Source organism: Haliotis cracherodii, unplaced genomic scaffold (assembly GCF_022045235.1).
Source record: "Haliotis cracherodii isolate W230 unplaced genomic scaffold, xgHalCrac1.p SCAF_26, whole genome shotgun sequence".
In the NCBI taxonomy this organism is placed as follows: Eukaryota; Metazoa; Mollusca; class Gastropoda; order Lepetellida; family Haliotidae; genus Haliotis; species Haliotis cracherodii.
Window position 1 is genome coordinate 4200285 of NW_027266282.1, and position 15872 is coordinate 4216156.

Sequence of the window (15872 nt, forward strand, 5' to 3'; positions counted from 1 at the left end):
TATTACTAATCGTTTAAGGTTAAGTCTATCTTATGTTTAATGGATGACTGATATATGTAAATATTTACTTGTAATAAGCCTATGCTATGTATCTAGCATTAATGATAATGTTTAACTTAGTATTTATTGTGTAATTATGTGTTTCAGGGTGTATGATATATAGATCCTTATCACACTCAACGCATCGCAATAAAGACCTCAACCCCGTAGTATGTGTTTGTTCGCTCTAAAAAGACATACACTAAACTGCTACAAAATGGAGCCCCCAGTGAGGATCTTGCAGAAGGATGCTTGTGTGAGCCACTATGTGGGATGTGCACCCATTCATTCTTGGAGGGACCGGGTCTGTCAGTTCGTCCACTCATCATGTGCTCTACGGTATTTGGGAGTTACTTGTGTAATGGCTTGATGTTCAGTCATGACCATGTGTCATATGCTGTATCGCATACTGTGACAGTTTTTCTACATAAACTGAATTCTAAAGACATTTGAAGGTTTATAAATTCTGATTAATTATATATTACTCATATCTATATGATGTAATTTTTCATCTTTGACTTGTTTGATTTTTGTCAAAGATCTATTGCTATATTAACACAGCATTTAAAGCTAATGATAAGCTGTGTTACTGATTTGATATCAGTCATGTAGGACATGTACATTGTTCTCTCTGTTATACTTTCAATATATTAGGCCTTGAGTGTAAATATTTTCTTGCTTTCGTCATACATGTAGTTGTAATATATTTTGCTCCAGCCATGTTGGTACCCACTTCTTCAACTCTTGTGTAATTTAGCTTTAGTAGTTGTGTATTGTTATTGCATATTTTTATATTTTCTGGCCAGATATATTAGCTATCATGTAGTCTTTGACAATTATTTATTTTATCTTATTCCTTGGTGATCACCATTAGTTATCCTTAGCGTTTTGAATCCGGATTACCCCTTCTATGTTTCTAGGTTTGTCAGCACCATGTCCCTGTGTCATTGGGTTTCACCAATGTGGTAACCGTCTAAGACCTGCATCACTTATTCCCCCCTTATTAAGCTGATACGCTGTGATATAACTTGAATACTGTTAATAACGGCGTTGAAACCAAGTCAGTCACTCTTTAGTTACTCTTAGTTACTCTTTAGTTACTCTTAGTTACTCTTAGTTATTTTAGTTTTCTTAGTTCATGTGTTCATTGCTGTTTGTGGATCACTGTAAGTACATACCCTGAGTATTGTAATACTGCATTAGTTTAGTGAGTTCCAAGTTATCATTATGTGAGTATGAGCGTGTGATTTATTGCTTTCATTTTTTCTGTTAAATAAATCTTTAAATAATAAAGCATAAATAGGTATTTATTAAAATGTAATCATGTAAGTGTTCATGTTCTGACAGCCTGACGACAGACTCAGTGAGCACTACTTTACTGCACTGTTACTAACACATTCCCTATACCTATGTCGTATTGTGTTGTCTTGTATTTCTGTTTTGTTTCTACATTTAGCCAACATGAATTAGTCCTATTTGGTAAGTAAGTCTCACTTGTCAGTTATCCAACTGCAACCGTTTTCTTTCCACGTGTATTGTTATTACCCATAATAACAACTGCATTTATCTCGTCCTAGCTATATCTTCTTTTGGGTATTTTCTTCTTCTTCTTTTTTTCTTCACTTCATGTAGTTTTTCTTCTTTTTTTTTTGGCATTACCTATCTGATACACATTGCCAAATTTAGTTACATCACGTGGTCATAACTACATAAGTCATCATGTGACTGTAGTATATACCGTTTTGTTCGTTTGACGGTTTACACATCAGACTTGTGTTCTCTTTCACACGATTTGACAGTTTACACATTTGACTTGTCTTCTTTCATACGATCCATTCATTTGTTTTTGTGTATATGATATACTCATGGTCTTCCCGGAGCATTCTCACTGATTTCTTTCTTCAACCATGGAACTCGAAGAGGAAGAATTGAAGAGCCTACTTACAGTCTTTGCCAAGATGGGGATGTCTCCTAAGGTTGACACCCCTGAGGACCTTAAGACTTGGATTTCAGGTGTCGCACAACAGGAAGGTCCACTTGTGTTAGAGTCTGGAGCGGCTGCACAGACTGAATTCAAGCCTAATACCATGTCAGGGACTGGTATACCACAGCCTCCTGTCGCAACTTACCATCATTTCCCTAAATTACCTTTCTTTAGCGGCGAATCAGGCAAGGATACTCCATATGACCTATGGAGATACGAGGTTGATTGTATCCTACAGTCGGGAACACATACACCTGATATTATTTTGCAGGCTATCCGGAAGTCATTGAAGGGTGAAGCTGCTTTGATTGCCATGAAGCTTGGTCACAAAGCTCATATTGATGAACTTCTGGCAAATATTAGGTCTGCTTTTGGGACACTCAGGAGGCGAGAGACTCTTATGTCAGAGTTCTACGGTGCCATTCAAGGGGAGAATGAAGACGTCTCTGCATGGGGTTGCCGACTGGAGAATCTCATTTATCAGATTTCTTCACAGCGTCCACTCAGCTTGAGTGAACAGGACGATATGTTGAGGAGCAAGATGTGGGATGGACTTAAGCCTGCTTTGAAGAGTTTAGCTGCCCACAAATATGATGTCATCACTCATTTTGATGAGCTCCGTTTGTGCTTGAGGGAGATCGGGTTTGACCTGGACCGTGGAAAGTCAGATGTGCTGAAGAACAAGAAGTCTGCAACTGTGAAGATGGCTTCTGCCTCTGAAACTTCTGCACCTGCTACGAGGAGGGAAGTGTTAGACTTGCAGGCCATGATGAAAGAGATCAAGACAGAGTTAGCAGAGTTGAAGGAACATCATCAACATTCAGCACAGGTGTTCCAGCAATACCGTTCTCCCAGTGCTCAAGGATCTTGGAACTCTTGGAAGGGGAGTAAACAGACTGGTCCTTATGACACTCAGACATCAGGTGGTTTCAATCAGCCAGGATACTCTACCCAGAAACCATACCCATCTCAACAAGTGCCTTTACGTCAACACCCTCTACCACCACAGCCTGCACCTGTACCTCCTTCTATGCCACAAGGATACCGAAGACATGGACAGGACTCCAGCCTTAGAGAGCCTCCTACATGCTTCAGATGTGGATGTCCTGGACATATTGCTATAGGCTGCCGTGTTCGACTGGACCACTTAAGGCATCCTTTAAACTTGGACAGGCCTATGGGAAGGGGTCACCCCTAGGCTCATTTAGACACCCCACATCAAGTAAGGTACCGGATGAGTTAATAGGTCATGCAAATGAGGTCAACATAGAAATTGAAGGTGTGCCTGCCAATGCTTTGCTCGACACTGGGGCCACTGTTTCAATTATTTCTGAATCTTTTTACAGGGAACATTTGCATACTATTCCTATTGAACCTCTCTGTGGTATCTTAGACATAGAGTGTGCTGGAGAAAACAACTTCCTTATCTTGGATATGTGAGAGTAGGTGTGTCCATTACAGGAGGAGTCAATGACGAGGATCCTGTATCTTGTTTATTACTGGTAGTCCCTGATACAAGATACAATTCAAGAGTTCCAGCCCTTCTTGGAACTAATGTGTTGAGCTGTTTGCTTGAGGACTGCAGGACCCTCCATGGACAAAGGTTTCTCCAGAAAGCCGCCTTACACACTCCTTGGTATCTGGCTTACAGGACCATAGTGTTGCGTGATAAGGAACTTATAAGGAATGGAAGTTGTCTTGGCTTGGTAAAGAGTACAGAGGACAAGAGTTTGATCATCCCTCCTAACAGCAACATAAAGATTAAAGGACGGGTTACCGAGGGAATGACATCCCCAGCAGTGTGTGCTCTGTTACAGCCAACAGCACATGCTTCATTACCAGATGACCTTGACATTGCCCCTACCCTCATCACTTATGACAGCTCAAGGCGAGATACAGTTGATGTTCACATCTCCAACATAACAATGCGAACAGTTGTCATTCCTCTTAGAGCATTGTTGTGTGAAGTACAGCCTGTGACTATACAGAAGCCTCCCACTGGTCAACCTGTTGAACCAGAGGATCTAATGGATCAAGTGGAGATTGACAAGACAGATCTGACTAGACAGCAGTTAGGACAAGGACTTGATGTCATTATGCGTTTTGCTGACATATTCTCCAAGCATGATGAGGATATTGGACACAGTAGCATGGTGCATCACAGGATTGATTTAGTTGATGACACTCCATTCAAACAGCGACACAGAAGAATACCACCATCCATGTATGATGAAGTCCGGAACCATCTACAAATTCTTTTGTCAGCTGGAATCATCAGGAAGTCTCACAGTCCTTGGGCGTCTAATGTAGTCTTAGTTCGCAAAGGCAATGGACAGCTGAGGATCTGTATAGATTATCGTGAACAGCTTTCACTGTAGGACCTCTTGGATTTTTTGAATATAATCGGATGCCATTTGGACTCTCAAATGCGCCAGCGACATATCAACGCCTTATGGAGCAGTGCCTGGAAGGTCTACATCTTAATATATGTCTCATATATCTTGATGACCTGATAATATTTTCCAGAACCTATGAAGAGCATGTTGAGAGACTACAGCTTGTGTTTCGGAGACTTCAGGAATGTGGCTTAAAACTTGCAGCTAAGAAGTGTAAGTTCTTCAAGAGGAAAGTCAGATATGTTGGATATATCGTCTCTGAACAGGGAATTGAAGCTGATCCAGAGAAACTTGACAAAGTCAAGAGCTGGCCTAGACCTTCCACACCAGAAGAAGTCAGAAAATTTCTTGGGCTTGCCGGCTACTACCGGAAGTTTATTAAGGATTTTTCCAAGATAGCGAAACCTTTATCAGAACTGATGCCCAAGTCTGCTTCAAAGAAACCACGACGACCACCCACAGATGTCAACTGGATATGGGATGAAGATCAGGAGAATGCCTTCACTGAACTGAAGAATCGTCTCTCCACCCCACCAGTACTTGGATACGCTGACTACTCAAAGCCATTTGAACTACACACAGATGCCAGTGGTCATGGATTGGGTGCAGTGCTGTATCAACATCAGGAAGGGAAGTCACGGGTCATTGCCTATGCAAGTAGAGGACTAAGCCGATCTGAGAGAAACTACTCAGCACACAAGCTTGAATTCTTGTGCCTGAAGTTCCACGACTACTTGTATGGACATGACTTTTTGGTCGTCACCGACAACCCTTTGACCTATGTGTTAACAAGTGCTCGACTGGATGCAACTGGACATCGATGGCTAGCGTCTCTATCCAGTTATAACTTTAGCCTCAAGTATTGACCTGGAAAAGCCAATACTGATGCTGATGCTCTGTCTACCAGAGAAGAACACAGATGAAATGGAACAGATTTCCAGGGATTCTGTTGAAGCCATTTGTAACTCTGTACATATCACCAACTTAGTGGAAAGTTTGTGTCTATCCGCTGATGTTGTTGATCATGAAGATCTGGATTTGACGGGTGACAGATGTGACCAGAATGCCAGGGATTGGAGACACACACAAGCTAAAGACCAATTACTTGTGGAGATCATAGACCACTTGCGGAATGGGACAAGACCAGACAGAACTCAGTTTCTACGGGACCAAGAGATGACTACTCTGCTTAAAAGCTACAAACAGTTCAAGCTCAAAAGAGGAGTTTTATACAGAGTCACCAATGTCAATGGAGCTGATCACGAACAGTTGGTTCTTCCATCTAGATGTCGCACTGCGGCTATGAGGAGTTTACATGACAACGTTGGACATCCTGGCAGAGACAGGACAATGTCACTATTGAGAGATAAATTCTACTGGCCAGGAATGTCTCGTGATGTTGAAACTCACCTGCATAATTGCGAGAGACGTTTGAAGAGAAAAACACCAACCAACATCAGAGCCCCATTGATAAGTATTGAGACAACAGAACCTCTGGAACTTGTTTGCATGGATTTTCTTACCTTAGAACCATCAAAAGGAGGAGTAGAACATGTTTTGGTTGTGACTGATCACTTTACTCGTTATGCACAAGCATACCCAACCAAGAACATGACTGCTAAGACAACAGCTGAGACTTTCTTTTCGAACTTCATAGTTCATTACGGTCTACCAAAGAGAATTCACTCGGATCAGGGAGCAAACTTCACCAGCAAGATAATGCAAGAGTTATGCCAGTTATTGAACATCGACAAGTCCTGCACAACACCTTACCATCCAATGGGCAATGGGATGTGTGAGCGATTTAATCGTACCCTATGCGACATGCTTGGCACTCTTGATCAGGACAGGAAGAAGAATTGGAAGGCTCATGTTGGACCACTCGTCCATGCCTACAACTGTACCCGCCACGAATCAACATCAACAGCGCCATTCTATTTGATGTTCGGGAGACACCCTAGACTACCTGTGGATTTAGCTTTTGGCTTGGACATAGAGACACAAGGTACCAAGTCCACCACCGAGTACACCAAGTCATTGAAAGATCGCCTCAGACAAGCCTATGAGCTAGCTACTACAGCAGCAATGAAATCACAATCCAAGCAGAAGATTGACTATGATCACAGAGCCAGAGCAGCCATGTTAGAGCCAGGAGACCGGGTCTTAGTGAAGATCGTTGCCTTTGAAGGTAGGCATAAGTTAGCTGACAAGTGGGAGGAAGATGTTTATGTCGTGCTACGCCGACCCAACCCATCCATACCAATCTTTGAAGTTGGTAAGGAAAATGGTGAGGGGCGGAAGAGGATTTTGCATCGTAACCTCCTGCTGCCAGTTGGTTCTATGCCTAGCCTTGGTGTGCCAATACCCAAACCAAAACGACAGAGGACACTGCCAGTAGCACCAGTTGCTAGGACAACAGAAAACAACGACGATGATTCATCGGATGAGGATACTGTTGTTGATTATGCCCACCCTCCACAAGCTTCAGTGTCCACTGATACACCAGTGGATGGGCCAACTGAAGAGGAACCATCAGAGACTGTATCTGAAGGAGATGGAACTTCTATTGCAGAGGGGGAGGAAGAGCCAACTGAGGATGCTGTTCAGCATGTTGAGCAGATTCGTGAAGAAGATGGTGCTACTGGGACAGATCATGACGATGACAATGACAACGAAGAAAGAGAGCAACAGCCAACTCCAGAGATAACCACTCCCGTTCCACGGCAGTCTACTAGGACCCGGACACAGCCGAAATGGATGAAGAGTGGAGAGTTTGCTCTCTCTGCAGTTGCAGATCGGGACTGGCGTACGCGAGCCAACTATCTCAGCTCACTTCAAGCTGACGGATTGTTCCGAGAACAGCAGCACCGACTTTCTGATGCCATCTTGGATCTTGTCACTGGCAAGGTAAAGTGATGTGGACGTCATTTTTCGATGGAGGGAAGTATGTGGCCGATGTAGTTTTTGTATATATTTGTTTTAATTTCATTTTAGGTTTTTACGTATATTTATCATATATAACTAGTTGTAGTTTTTGTATATATTTGTTTTAATTTCATTTTAGGTTTTTACGTATATTTATCATATATAACTAGTTGTCCGTTTCAGTCAGCTATAACAAAGTGTATCTGACCTGTCTTACCTACTAACTGCCCCATGGCCAGAAGCTTCATTTGCTGATTGCGAAACAAACGGCATTAACAGTCGAAATAGGCAGGTGTGGTTTCGTAACTTGGGGGTATAAACAGTCCAATAATATTCTACAAGGAGTACTTGGTGGGTGGATGTAAGAGCCCTTGAAACAGACTGGTTCCCTTATTACCCATTGTGACAATAGTCAAGAACGTTCCCTAACCTGCCACGCCACCTCAATGTCCTTACATAACACTGAGTTACTTTAGAAACTATCAGTTAAACAGCTACTCCAACCTTACTTGTCACCTACAACAACACATCCATCTGTATCAGGTCTTTAAAAGGCATTTAGAAGTATTTCACGTAAGGAAGAGAATATATGGATGTCAACTTCTTTATTATGAGGAACACAACGTTTCGGAGTATATGCTTACTCCTTCAGGTGAATGAATGCCATGAGGCAGAGAGCATATATATGTACATGTAAGGACAACAAAATTAATAAGATAACAATAGGTGGAAAACAACAAGGGTACAAGCTAACAAAGGAAGCCAACAGATGATTGGCGCTGATAGGTGATAAGCAATAGACAATGGAAGCCAACACTTAAGTAATCAGAGCTAAGTAATTATTAGCTTGTCCTTACATGTACATATATATACTCTCTGCCTCATAGCATTCATTCACCTGAAGGAGTAAGCATATACTCCGAAACGTTGTGTTCCTCATAACAAAAGTTGACATCCAGATCTTTTCTTCCTTACATCCATCTGTAGTTAAAAACACTGAAGCTAAGCCAACTTTTCATCCCACTGCTTCCTACTCATAGAAAATAAAAAAGCAACTTTCATCTTTGGCAATCTCATTTCCATTTTTTTATTGAAATTCAAGATACTAAGTTGAAATTTCAACATATATCTTCAAATTTCAACTATGTATCTTGAATTTCAGCTTAGTATCTAGAAATTTCAAGAAAAAAAAGCAAAAGCAAATGGCCCTAAAAGTCATCCATAGGATATTGTTACCCACTGGTAATAATTTAATCGTGCAAAAGTTTCCAGATTTACCGTGTTATAAAGATATAAGAAACACCCCAGATATAAAGACAGATTTATTACATAGCAAATGATAGATTTCCTTCTATTTACAAATGTACAGAACTACATCTGATAGAGATTATAAATTCATCATTTCTGAATAAATACAGTCACACAACATACTGGCACTTTTTCACACCATAAACATCACCTCTGTCTTGAGGGTGAGCAAAATAATAACTCAAAACCAACCCAAATCAAACAACATGCTTATACATACTGTGTACACTTGTTGAAGATGCCAAAGTTATCATCAATGTGTTTGTTGTTTGAGACTGCACTCAGCAATATTCCAGCGATACAGGGATGAGAATAGATATTTTCCTTTCCAGCCTAAACATCTTTGCAATGGAGCGTGGTACATAATTTAAGGGTGTGTATGGGGGAAGCCATCAGATTTTAACAAATTTGTTTTCCCAAAAATTGAAGGAAAATCATGGATCAGTGGCAGACTCTCATCCCTGGGTATGATGGTGGTCTGTAAATACTCAAGTCTGGAGGAGAGAATCCAGTCACTGCTATTAAGAGGATCCATGCCCTTGGGGTACCATGACACCCAATCAACTAAGTCACTGAGTCTGACCACCTGATCTTATTATTATTATGGAGTGTTGATTGAGTATATCCTAAGACCTGTGTACTGTCGTGCTAAGCAATTTTATAACTAAGGTGATCGCAACCCACATCTTAACATTGACTTAAAACAGTCGTACCGCTAAGGTTATTTTGTACAATGGCACCCAGGGGTGCAATACAGTGATGCAACTATTGCATCAATTGACAAAAATGAAATATTGTAACTCTCTTAAAGCCCTCAAGTGTAACCATGGTAGCAGCTTAATGTATTCAAAGTGGATTAAACCCTCTGATTTCCTGATCATGTTGTTAATACATGTAACACATCACCTAAAGGTTCTGGAGGGGATGGTTGGTCGTCATGTCAATGTGGTAGAAAGTCATTCTGTCAGAATGTCACTTTGATAACAATATATCCATGTGTCCAATATTTATATATACATCAGAAAGTCAAATACGACTGTGATTTATGTATTAGATATGACAGAGTGGTCCTTTCCATTCACCAAAATAAAAGGTAATGAGATAAACAGGATTTCTTTTGGCATGAATGAAATGTACACGATGAGATTTGAACAATTATCATGATTAGACTGTCTTGCTTGACAATGGTATTAGGATCTATACCGAACCGTCGACTTTGCAGTATTAAAGAAGTTGTTATCCATAAACTGTCTTTTTTATTTTTTACATTTATTGACGAGTGAATAATTTCAATTTTATTCCAAAAACATGTGTTGCCAGCAGAGTTTGAACCCACATCGTTAAATCAGAGGATGTGTAATTGTCAACCTCAGCTATGACGGCACATGAAGGTATGGTGTGAAATTAACTGTTAAATATTTTCATATTCTGCATAATGCTTGAAAGCTAGTTACATCTGCATTATTTGCCATGCAGCATGCAACAGACCCGTCTACTCTGCTTCAATATTTACAGATTGTTAGTTTTACATTTCAACCAAAACCGAGGAAGAGTGTTCTATCCAATTTTTGAACCGTGTAAATGCAAGAAATACTAGAAAGTATCAGAAAACATTGAGATACCTTACAGTGAACCAAAACAGTGTGTTGTGGTATAAAATGAATTTGATTAAAGTGTGAGAGAAAAAAATGTGACAGAAATGGATAGAATGCGGAGCCCCAAATGTAACCGAAATTGGAAGTACTGCGGTACAAGAATTCCATGAAATGAATGTTTATGTCAAATACTATTATCCCATATCAACCAAGCAGAAAATGCACGAAGTGACGTAACTATGACTTCCCAGCACCCGGGCTAATGTTGATTTTCATTCATAAGGCTTAAACAAATAAAAGAATTGGTTCTCAGGCAATGACTTTTGAAATTAGAGTGGGGGCAGGCGGTTGTTGTTTTTTTGCTTGCTCAAACTAGTATGTTCCCAAATAAACAGTTGTGTACCATCAACCTGGGAAAGGGCCTCCCTATATAAACAAGCATACAAACTCCTATTGCTGCCATGACCATAACATGAGATGCGCAGTAAAGCAGTGTGCATGTAAAAGGAAATAACTGTGTGACGATGTGGGCGGTGCCTGACAACCAAGACTATTATTTTTTTTAGCCTAATGCATTGAAGAGCCATATCAGCCCGGGGTGAAAACATGATATGTCGCTAATGGAGAAACGTATGGTATACAATCCCGTAACATATTCAGACCATGGGCCAGGACTATCTTCATATATAACAAGGCAGGAGGCTCACTTATACCCCCAACCTCAACTCCAACATATTTCTAAGTTCAAAACAATATTTTTTCAGAAAAATACACTTTTCGAAATCAAACTTTTGGTATAGAAAGTGTTCCCGCAATTGGAAAAGAATCCATGGAGTAGTTTTAAAGTCATTGGTAGCACTAATGTTGAAATAAAAAATATGTTCTAAGTTCACAACATGAAAAACACATGTTTTCAGAAAATACACATATCACTATCAAACTTTGCACTGCACATCTCCAATAGGTATAAAAAGTGTTCAAGTTTGAAAAAGTCAATGTACAATGAAGTAGTTTTTAAGTTGTAGGTCACGCAAAAAAAACGTCCTGTGAAGGACGAAAGGAAGGACAAACAGACTGACGAAATTCCTTTGTATAACTATATATCCCCCGCCCTTTAAGGTAGGGGTACAATAATTGTATGATTATGCCGATTATTCTGTCATTGGTTATTGAATAATAAGGTATTATATCCATGTATACATAAACAGAGAAACGATCTTCCATAAATGTCTCTATAAACCATATTGACTGAAATAACTGGATTAACTTTGTTCCTTGTCACGTTCAAAAAGTAACATGGCACATACGAGTATAACATAATACCATTACAAAAAACATTTGTCACTGAAATGTTCTGATCCCACAAATGTCAATGAAACTTCTACCCTCTGTAAACTCCAGGCATACAAGGTGAAAGCTATGGAAATATCACAATGGTTGTGTGCGCATCCTTATTAAAACATCTTAAAGCTTATTTTTAAGTCAGCAAATTCAACAGACACACTTTTAACTTTGAACGCGAAAAATTAACAAATGACATGGTGATTTGGTCTAAATGTTGAAAGCACATAGAGAAAACACAGTAGAACTTCCATGAACACCAGACTTACAATACATTTCAAATACAGTATCTCAACATGACGGAACAAACAGCTGCATCACAACATAATGTTTCACTGAGTACCAAAAACCCTGAGAAAACATACCATTTTCCTGAAAACAATTCATCTAAATGCTGGCAAAAACATTACATGCCTAAGAACAAAACATCGTTTATTAATTAAACTCACCACAGGCTCGGCAAATACCGACTAAGACTCTCTTGATATTTCCCATATTTAAAACCACTCATGATGAATACTCTATTTATACACTACCTTGTTCTCCACATTTGCAAGGCAATATTCAGAAACAAGTTTACTTTATATTTGCATTGAAAAACCAAATAAATATATCACACTTTAACCAAGTGCCTGTATTTGATAAAATTGTTGATGATATTGTTACAAATATCTTGTTGGAATGGTAGCTGTGATAACTGATTTTGATACAGGCTGTATATACATCTTAGGCCTGATAGACTACATGATGTGTTTCCACACTTCTTAAATCTACCAGTACTAAGTCATAAAATGGAGGTAGACTGAAAACAGGATAAGAGAACTCAACGATTACGAGAAATTGCCAAAACATGCAAACAAGATTCAAATAAAGGACAAGGTTTGATAAGGGAGTTTTTTACTTCCAGTATGTTCATAATTAAAAAATGAGCAAATCTTATCGGGTGTGCTGTGAATGGTAACCAGACATTCTTACTGTCAACACTTTCTTGTTTTTGACTTACAACACTACTTGCGTATGTGAGAATAAGAAGAGTCAAAAAGAGGTTTTCAAGAATCATTTGTATTTGAAATTAAACAATAATTTGACCAAAGATAATGTACTTAGACGTAGACAAATATAGGGTAAACAATTCACCTTGGGTCACTGACTTGATCATAGTTAGATATCTCTTGAAGTTGGAAAATCATCCGTGTTGGTAACACTTACACATTCCATCACCCTGGCTGTCCAAAAATGAGAATAGACAAGTCGTCGAACAGTTGAAAATCATAACCTGTCCTTTCAGACTAAAACATACACGTCAACAAATTCTCATTACAAGACATGTTATGATATTTCACTCTTTAGTCTTGAATATGAAAAATATTACTCATAACAAAACATATAAAAATACTCCTATCTATACCATAAACACCATAAATACTACAGAATATAACCCATGGAGAACCAACAACAGAACGATTATTAGGCTCTCATATAGTCTATATCCACAGTTATTGGAGAACAGTTTGTTTATAAAATATACTTCATTTGGGGCGCAGTACAAACATGAAGAGGGGTTGAATATTAATGCACTTGGAACGTGGTGAGAGTCCGACGTTTCACCCAAACCAAACACTCAGAGGTACAGCTCAGAATCGGATCTTTGTATCACAGATGTCTTTGTAGACTTGTTGAGTAATGGGCTGAAACATCCCAGCTTTGGCATTCATGTAATACAGTCTGTCCTTCACACCGTTAGGGTCGTACCCTTCCTTCCTCAGATCTGTCTTCTTCAGCTTGAAGGTGCCTGAATATAGAGATAGTTACTGTACATGTATTTGTATGTCTTGTGCTGAATCATGGCAACAAAGGAAAGCCCAAGGTCACTTAGATTGTTCGCAACTTTGGTGAAATGCACACATATGCCAAGTCCTGATCTGATCTTAGCCCTGTAGTCCTGATCTTAGCCCTGTACTCCTGATCTTAGCCCTGTAGTCCTGATCTTAGCCCAGTACTCCTGATCTCAGCCCTGTAGTCCTGATCTTAGCCCTGTAGTCCTGATCTTAGCCCTGTAGTCCTGATCTTAGCCCTGTACTCCTGATCTTAGCCCTGTGGTCCTGATCTTAGCCCAGTACTCCTGATCTTAGCCCTGTACTCCTGATCTTAGCCCTGTAGTCCTGATCTTAGCCCAGTACTCCTGATCTTAGCCCTGTACTCCTGATCTTAGCCCTGTAGTCCTGGGCACCGTTCCACAAAGCGATTTTAGCGCTATGATTGTCGTAAACCAGTGTTAAAGTATGGGAGTTATGATCACCTTAGCGCTAAGATGGCTTTGTGGAACGGGGCCCTGATCTTAGCCCTGTAGTCCTGATCTTAGCCCAGTACTCCTGATCTTAGCCCTGTAGTCCTGATCTTAGCCCTGTAGTCCTGGGCCCACTTGCACAAAGCGATCTTAGCGCTAAGACTATTGTAAGCCTATGTTAACATATGGGAGTTACAATCATCTTAGCGCTAAGATTGCTTTGTGCAAGTAGGCCCTGATCTTAGCCCAGTACTTCTGATCTTAGCCCAGTACTTCTGATCTTAGCCCTGTAGTCCTGATCTTAGCCCAGTACTTCTGATCTTAGCCCTGTAGTCCTGATCTTAGCCCAGTACTTCTGATCATAGCCCTGTAGTCCTGATCTCAGCCCAGTACTTCTGATCTTAGCCCTGTAGTCCTGGGCCCTGTTCCACAAAGTGATCTTAGCGCTAAGGTGATTGTAACTCCCATTCTTTAACACTGACTTACGACAGTCGTAGCGCTCAGATTGCTTTGTGGAACGGGGCCCTGATCTTAGCCCGGTAGTCCTGATCTTAGCCCTGTAGTCCTGATCTCAGCCCAGTACGTCTGATCCTAGCCCTGTAGTCCTGATCTTAGCCCTGTAGTCCTGACCTTAGCCCTGTAGTCCTGATCTCAGCCCAGTACGTCTGATCCTAGCCCTGTAGTCCTGATCTTAGCCCAGTACTTCTGATCCTAGCCCTGTAGTCCTGATCTTAGCCCTGTAGTCCTGACCTTAGCCCTGTAGTCCTGACCTTAGCCCTGTAGTCCTGACCTTAGCCCAGTACTTCTGACCTTAGCCCTGTAGTCCTGACCTTAGCCCTGTAGTCCTGATCTTAGCCCAGTACTTCTGATCTTAGCCCTGTAGTCCTGACCTTAGCCCTGTAGTCCTGATCCTAGCCCTGTAGTCCTGATCCTAGCCCTGTAGTCCTGATCTTAGCCCAGTACTTCTGATCTTAGCCCTGTAGTCCTGACCTTAGCCCTGTACTCCTGATCCTAGCCCTGTAGTCCTGACCTTAGCCCTGTAGTCCTGATCTTAGCCCTGTAGTCCTGACCTTAGCCCTGTAGTCCTGACCTAAGCCCAGTACTCCTGATCTCAGCCCAGTACTTCTGATCTTAGCCCTGTAGTCCTGACCTTAGCCCTGTAGTCCTGACCTCAGCCCAGTACTCCTGATCTTAGCCCTGTAGTCCTGACCTTAGCCCTGTAGTCCTGACCTTAGCCCTGTACTCCTGATCTTAGCCCTGTAGTCCTGACCTTAGCCCTGTAGTCCTGACCTAAGCCCAGTACTCCTGATCTCAGCCCAGTACTTCTGATCTTAGCCCTGTAGTCCTGACCTTAGCCCTGTAGTCCTGACCTCAGCCCAGTACTCCTGATCTTAGCCCTGTAGTCCTGACCTTAGCCCTGTAGTCCTGACCTCAGCCCTGTAGTCCTGATCTTAGCCCTGTAGTCCTGATCTTAGCCCAGTACTCCTGATCTTAGCCCTGTACTCCTGATCTTAGCCCTGTAGTCCTGATCTTAGCCCTGTAGTCCTGATCTTAGCCCTGTAGTCCTGATCTCAGCCCAGTACTTCTGATCTTAGCCCTGTAGTCCTGACCTTAGCCCTGTAGTCCAGGGCCCGGGATCATGAAAGTGGTCTTAGCTCAAATTTTGCTAAGCACGAATTTTGTCTTAAGTTTTTAAGATTTTGCTTAGCTAAGATTCGCTCTAAGACTGGATCTTGAAACGGTCTCAGCAAAATCTTAGCTAAGTCTAAGTCTAAGACCGTCGCCATAGGGACGCGCGCACGTAATATCGCACTACTGTAATCATTGGATGCCGAGGTTATTTTTCTGACGCACATTATCCTAAGATCGGAAAAGAGAAGGTTGTGCGAGAATTGCGCTCATCCGGGACTGGATCTACCTCTGGCTATAAAATTACGCAGTGATGTAGAATATTAAATTTCCTATCTGATGGTGTAAATTTAACTGTAAACATTAAA

General features: G+C 41.0%; 2 protein-coding genes across 2 annotated transcripts in view; one reads left to right on the forward strand and one right to left on the reverse strand.

Moving 5' to 3' along the window:
• The first annotated feature begins 6360 nt into the window (after positions 1 to 6360).
• LOC139472972 (uncharacterized) lies at positions 6361 to 7335 on the forward strand. The gene has a single exon (XM_071255461.1). It carries the CDS (start codon positions 6361 to 6363, stop codon positions 7333 to 7335), a length of 975 nt encoding a protein of 324 aa, XP_071111562.1.
• A 1366-nt stretch (positions 7336 to 8701) lies between these two features.
• Positions 8702 to 15872, reverse strand: part of LOC139472993 (long-chain fatty acid transport protein 4-like) — a 30677-nt gene continuing 23506 nt past the window's right edge. Inside the window, exon 11 of the mRNA XM_071255491.1 lies at positions 8702 to 13380. Coding sequence (XP_071111592.1) covers positions 13223 to 13380 — 158 coding nt within the window. The 3' untranslated portion in view covers positions 8702 to 13222. The remainder of the gene's footprint in view (positions 13381 to 15872) is intronic.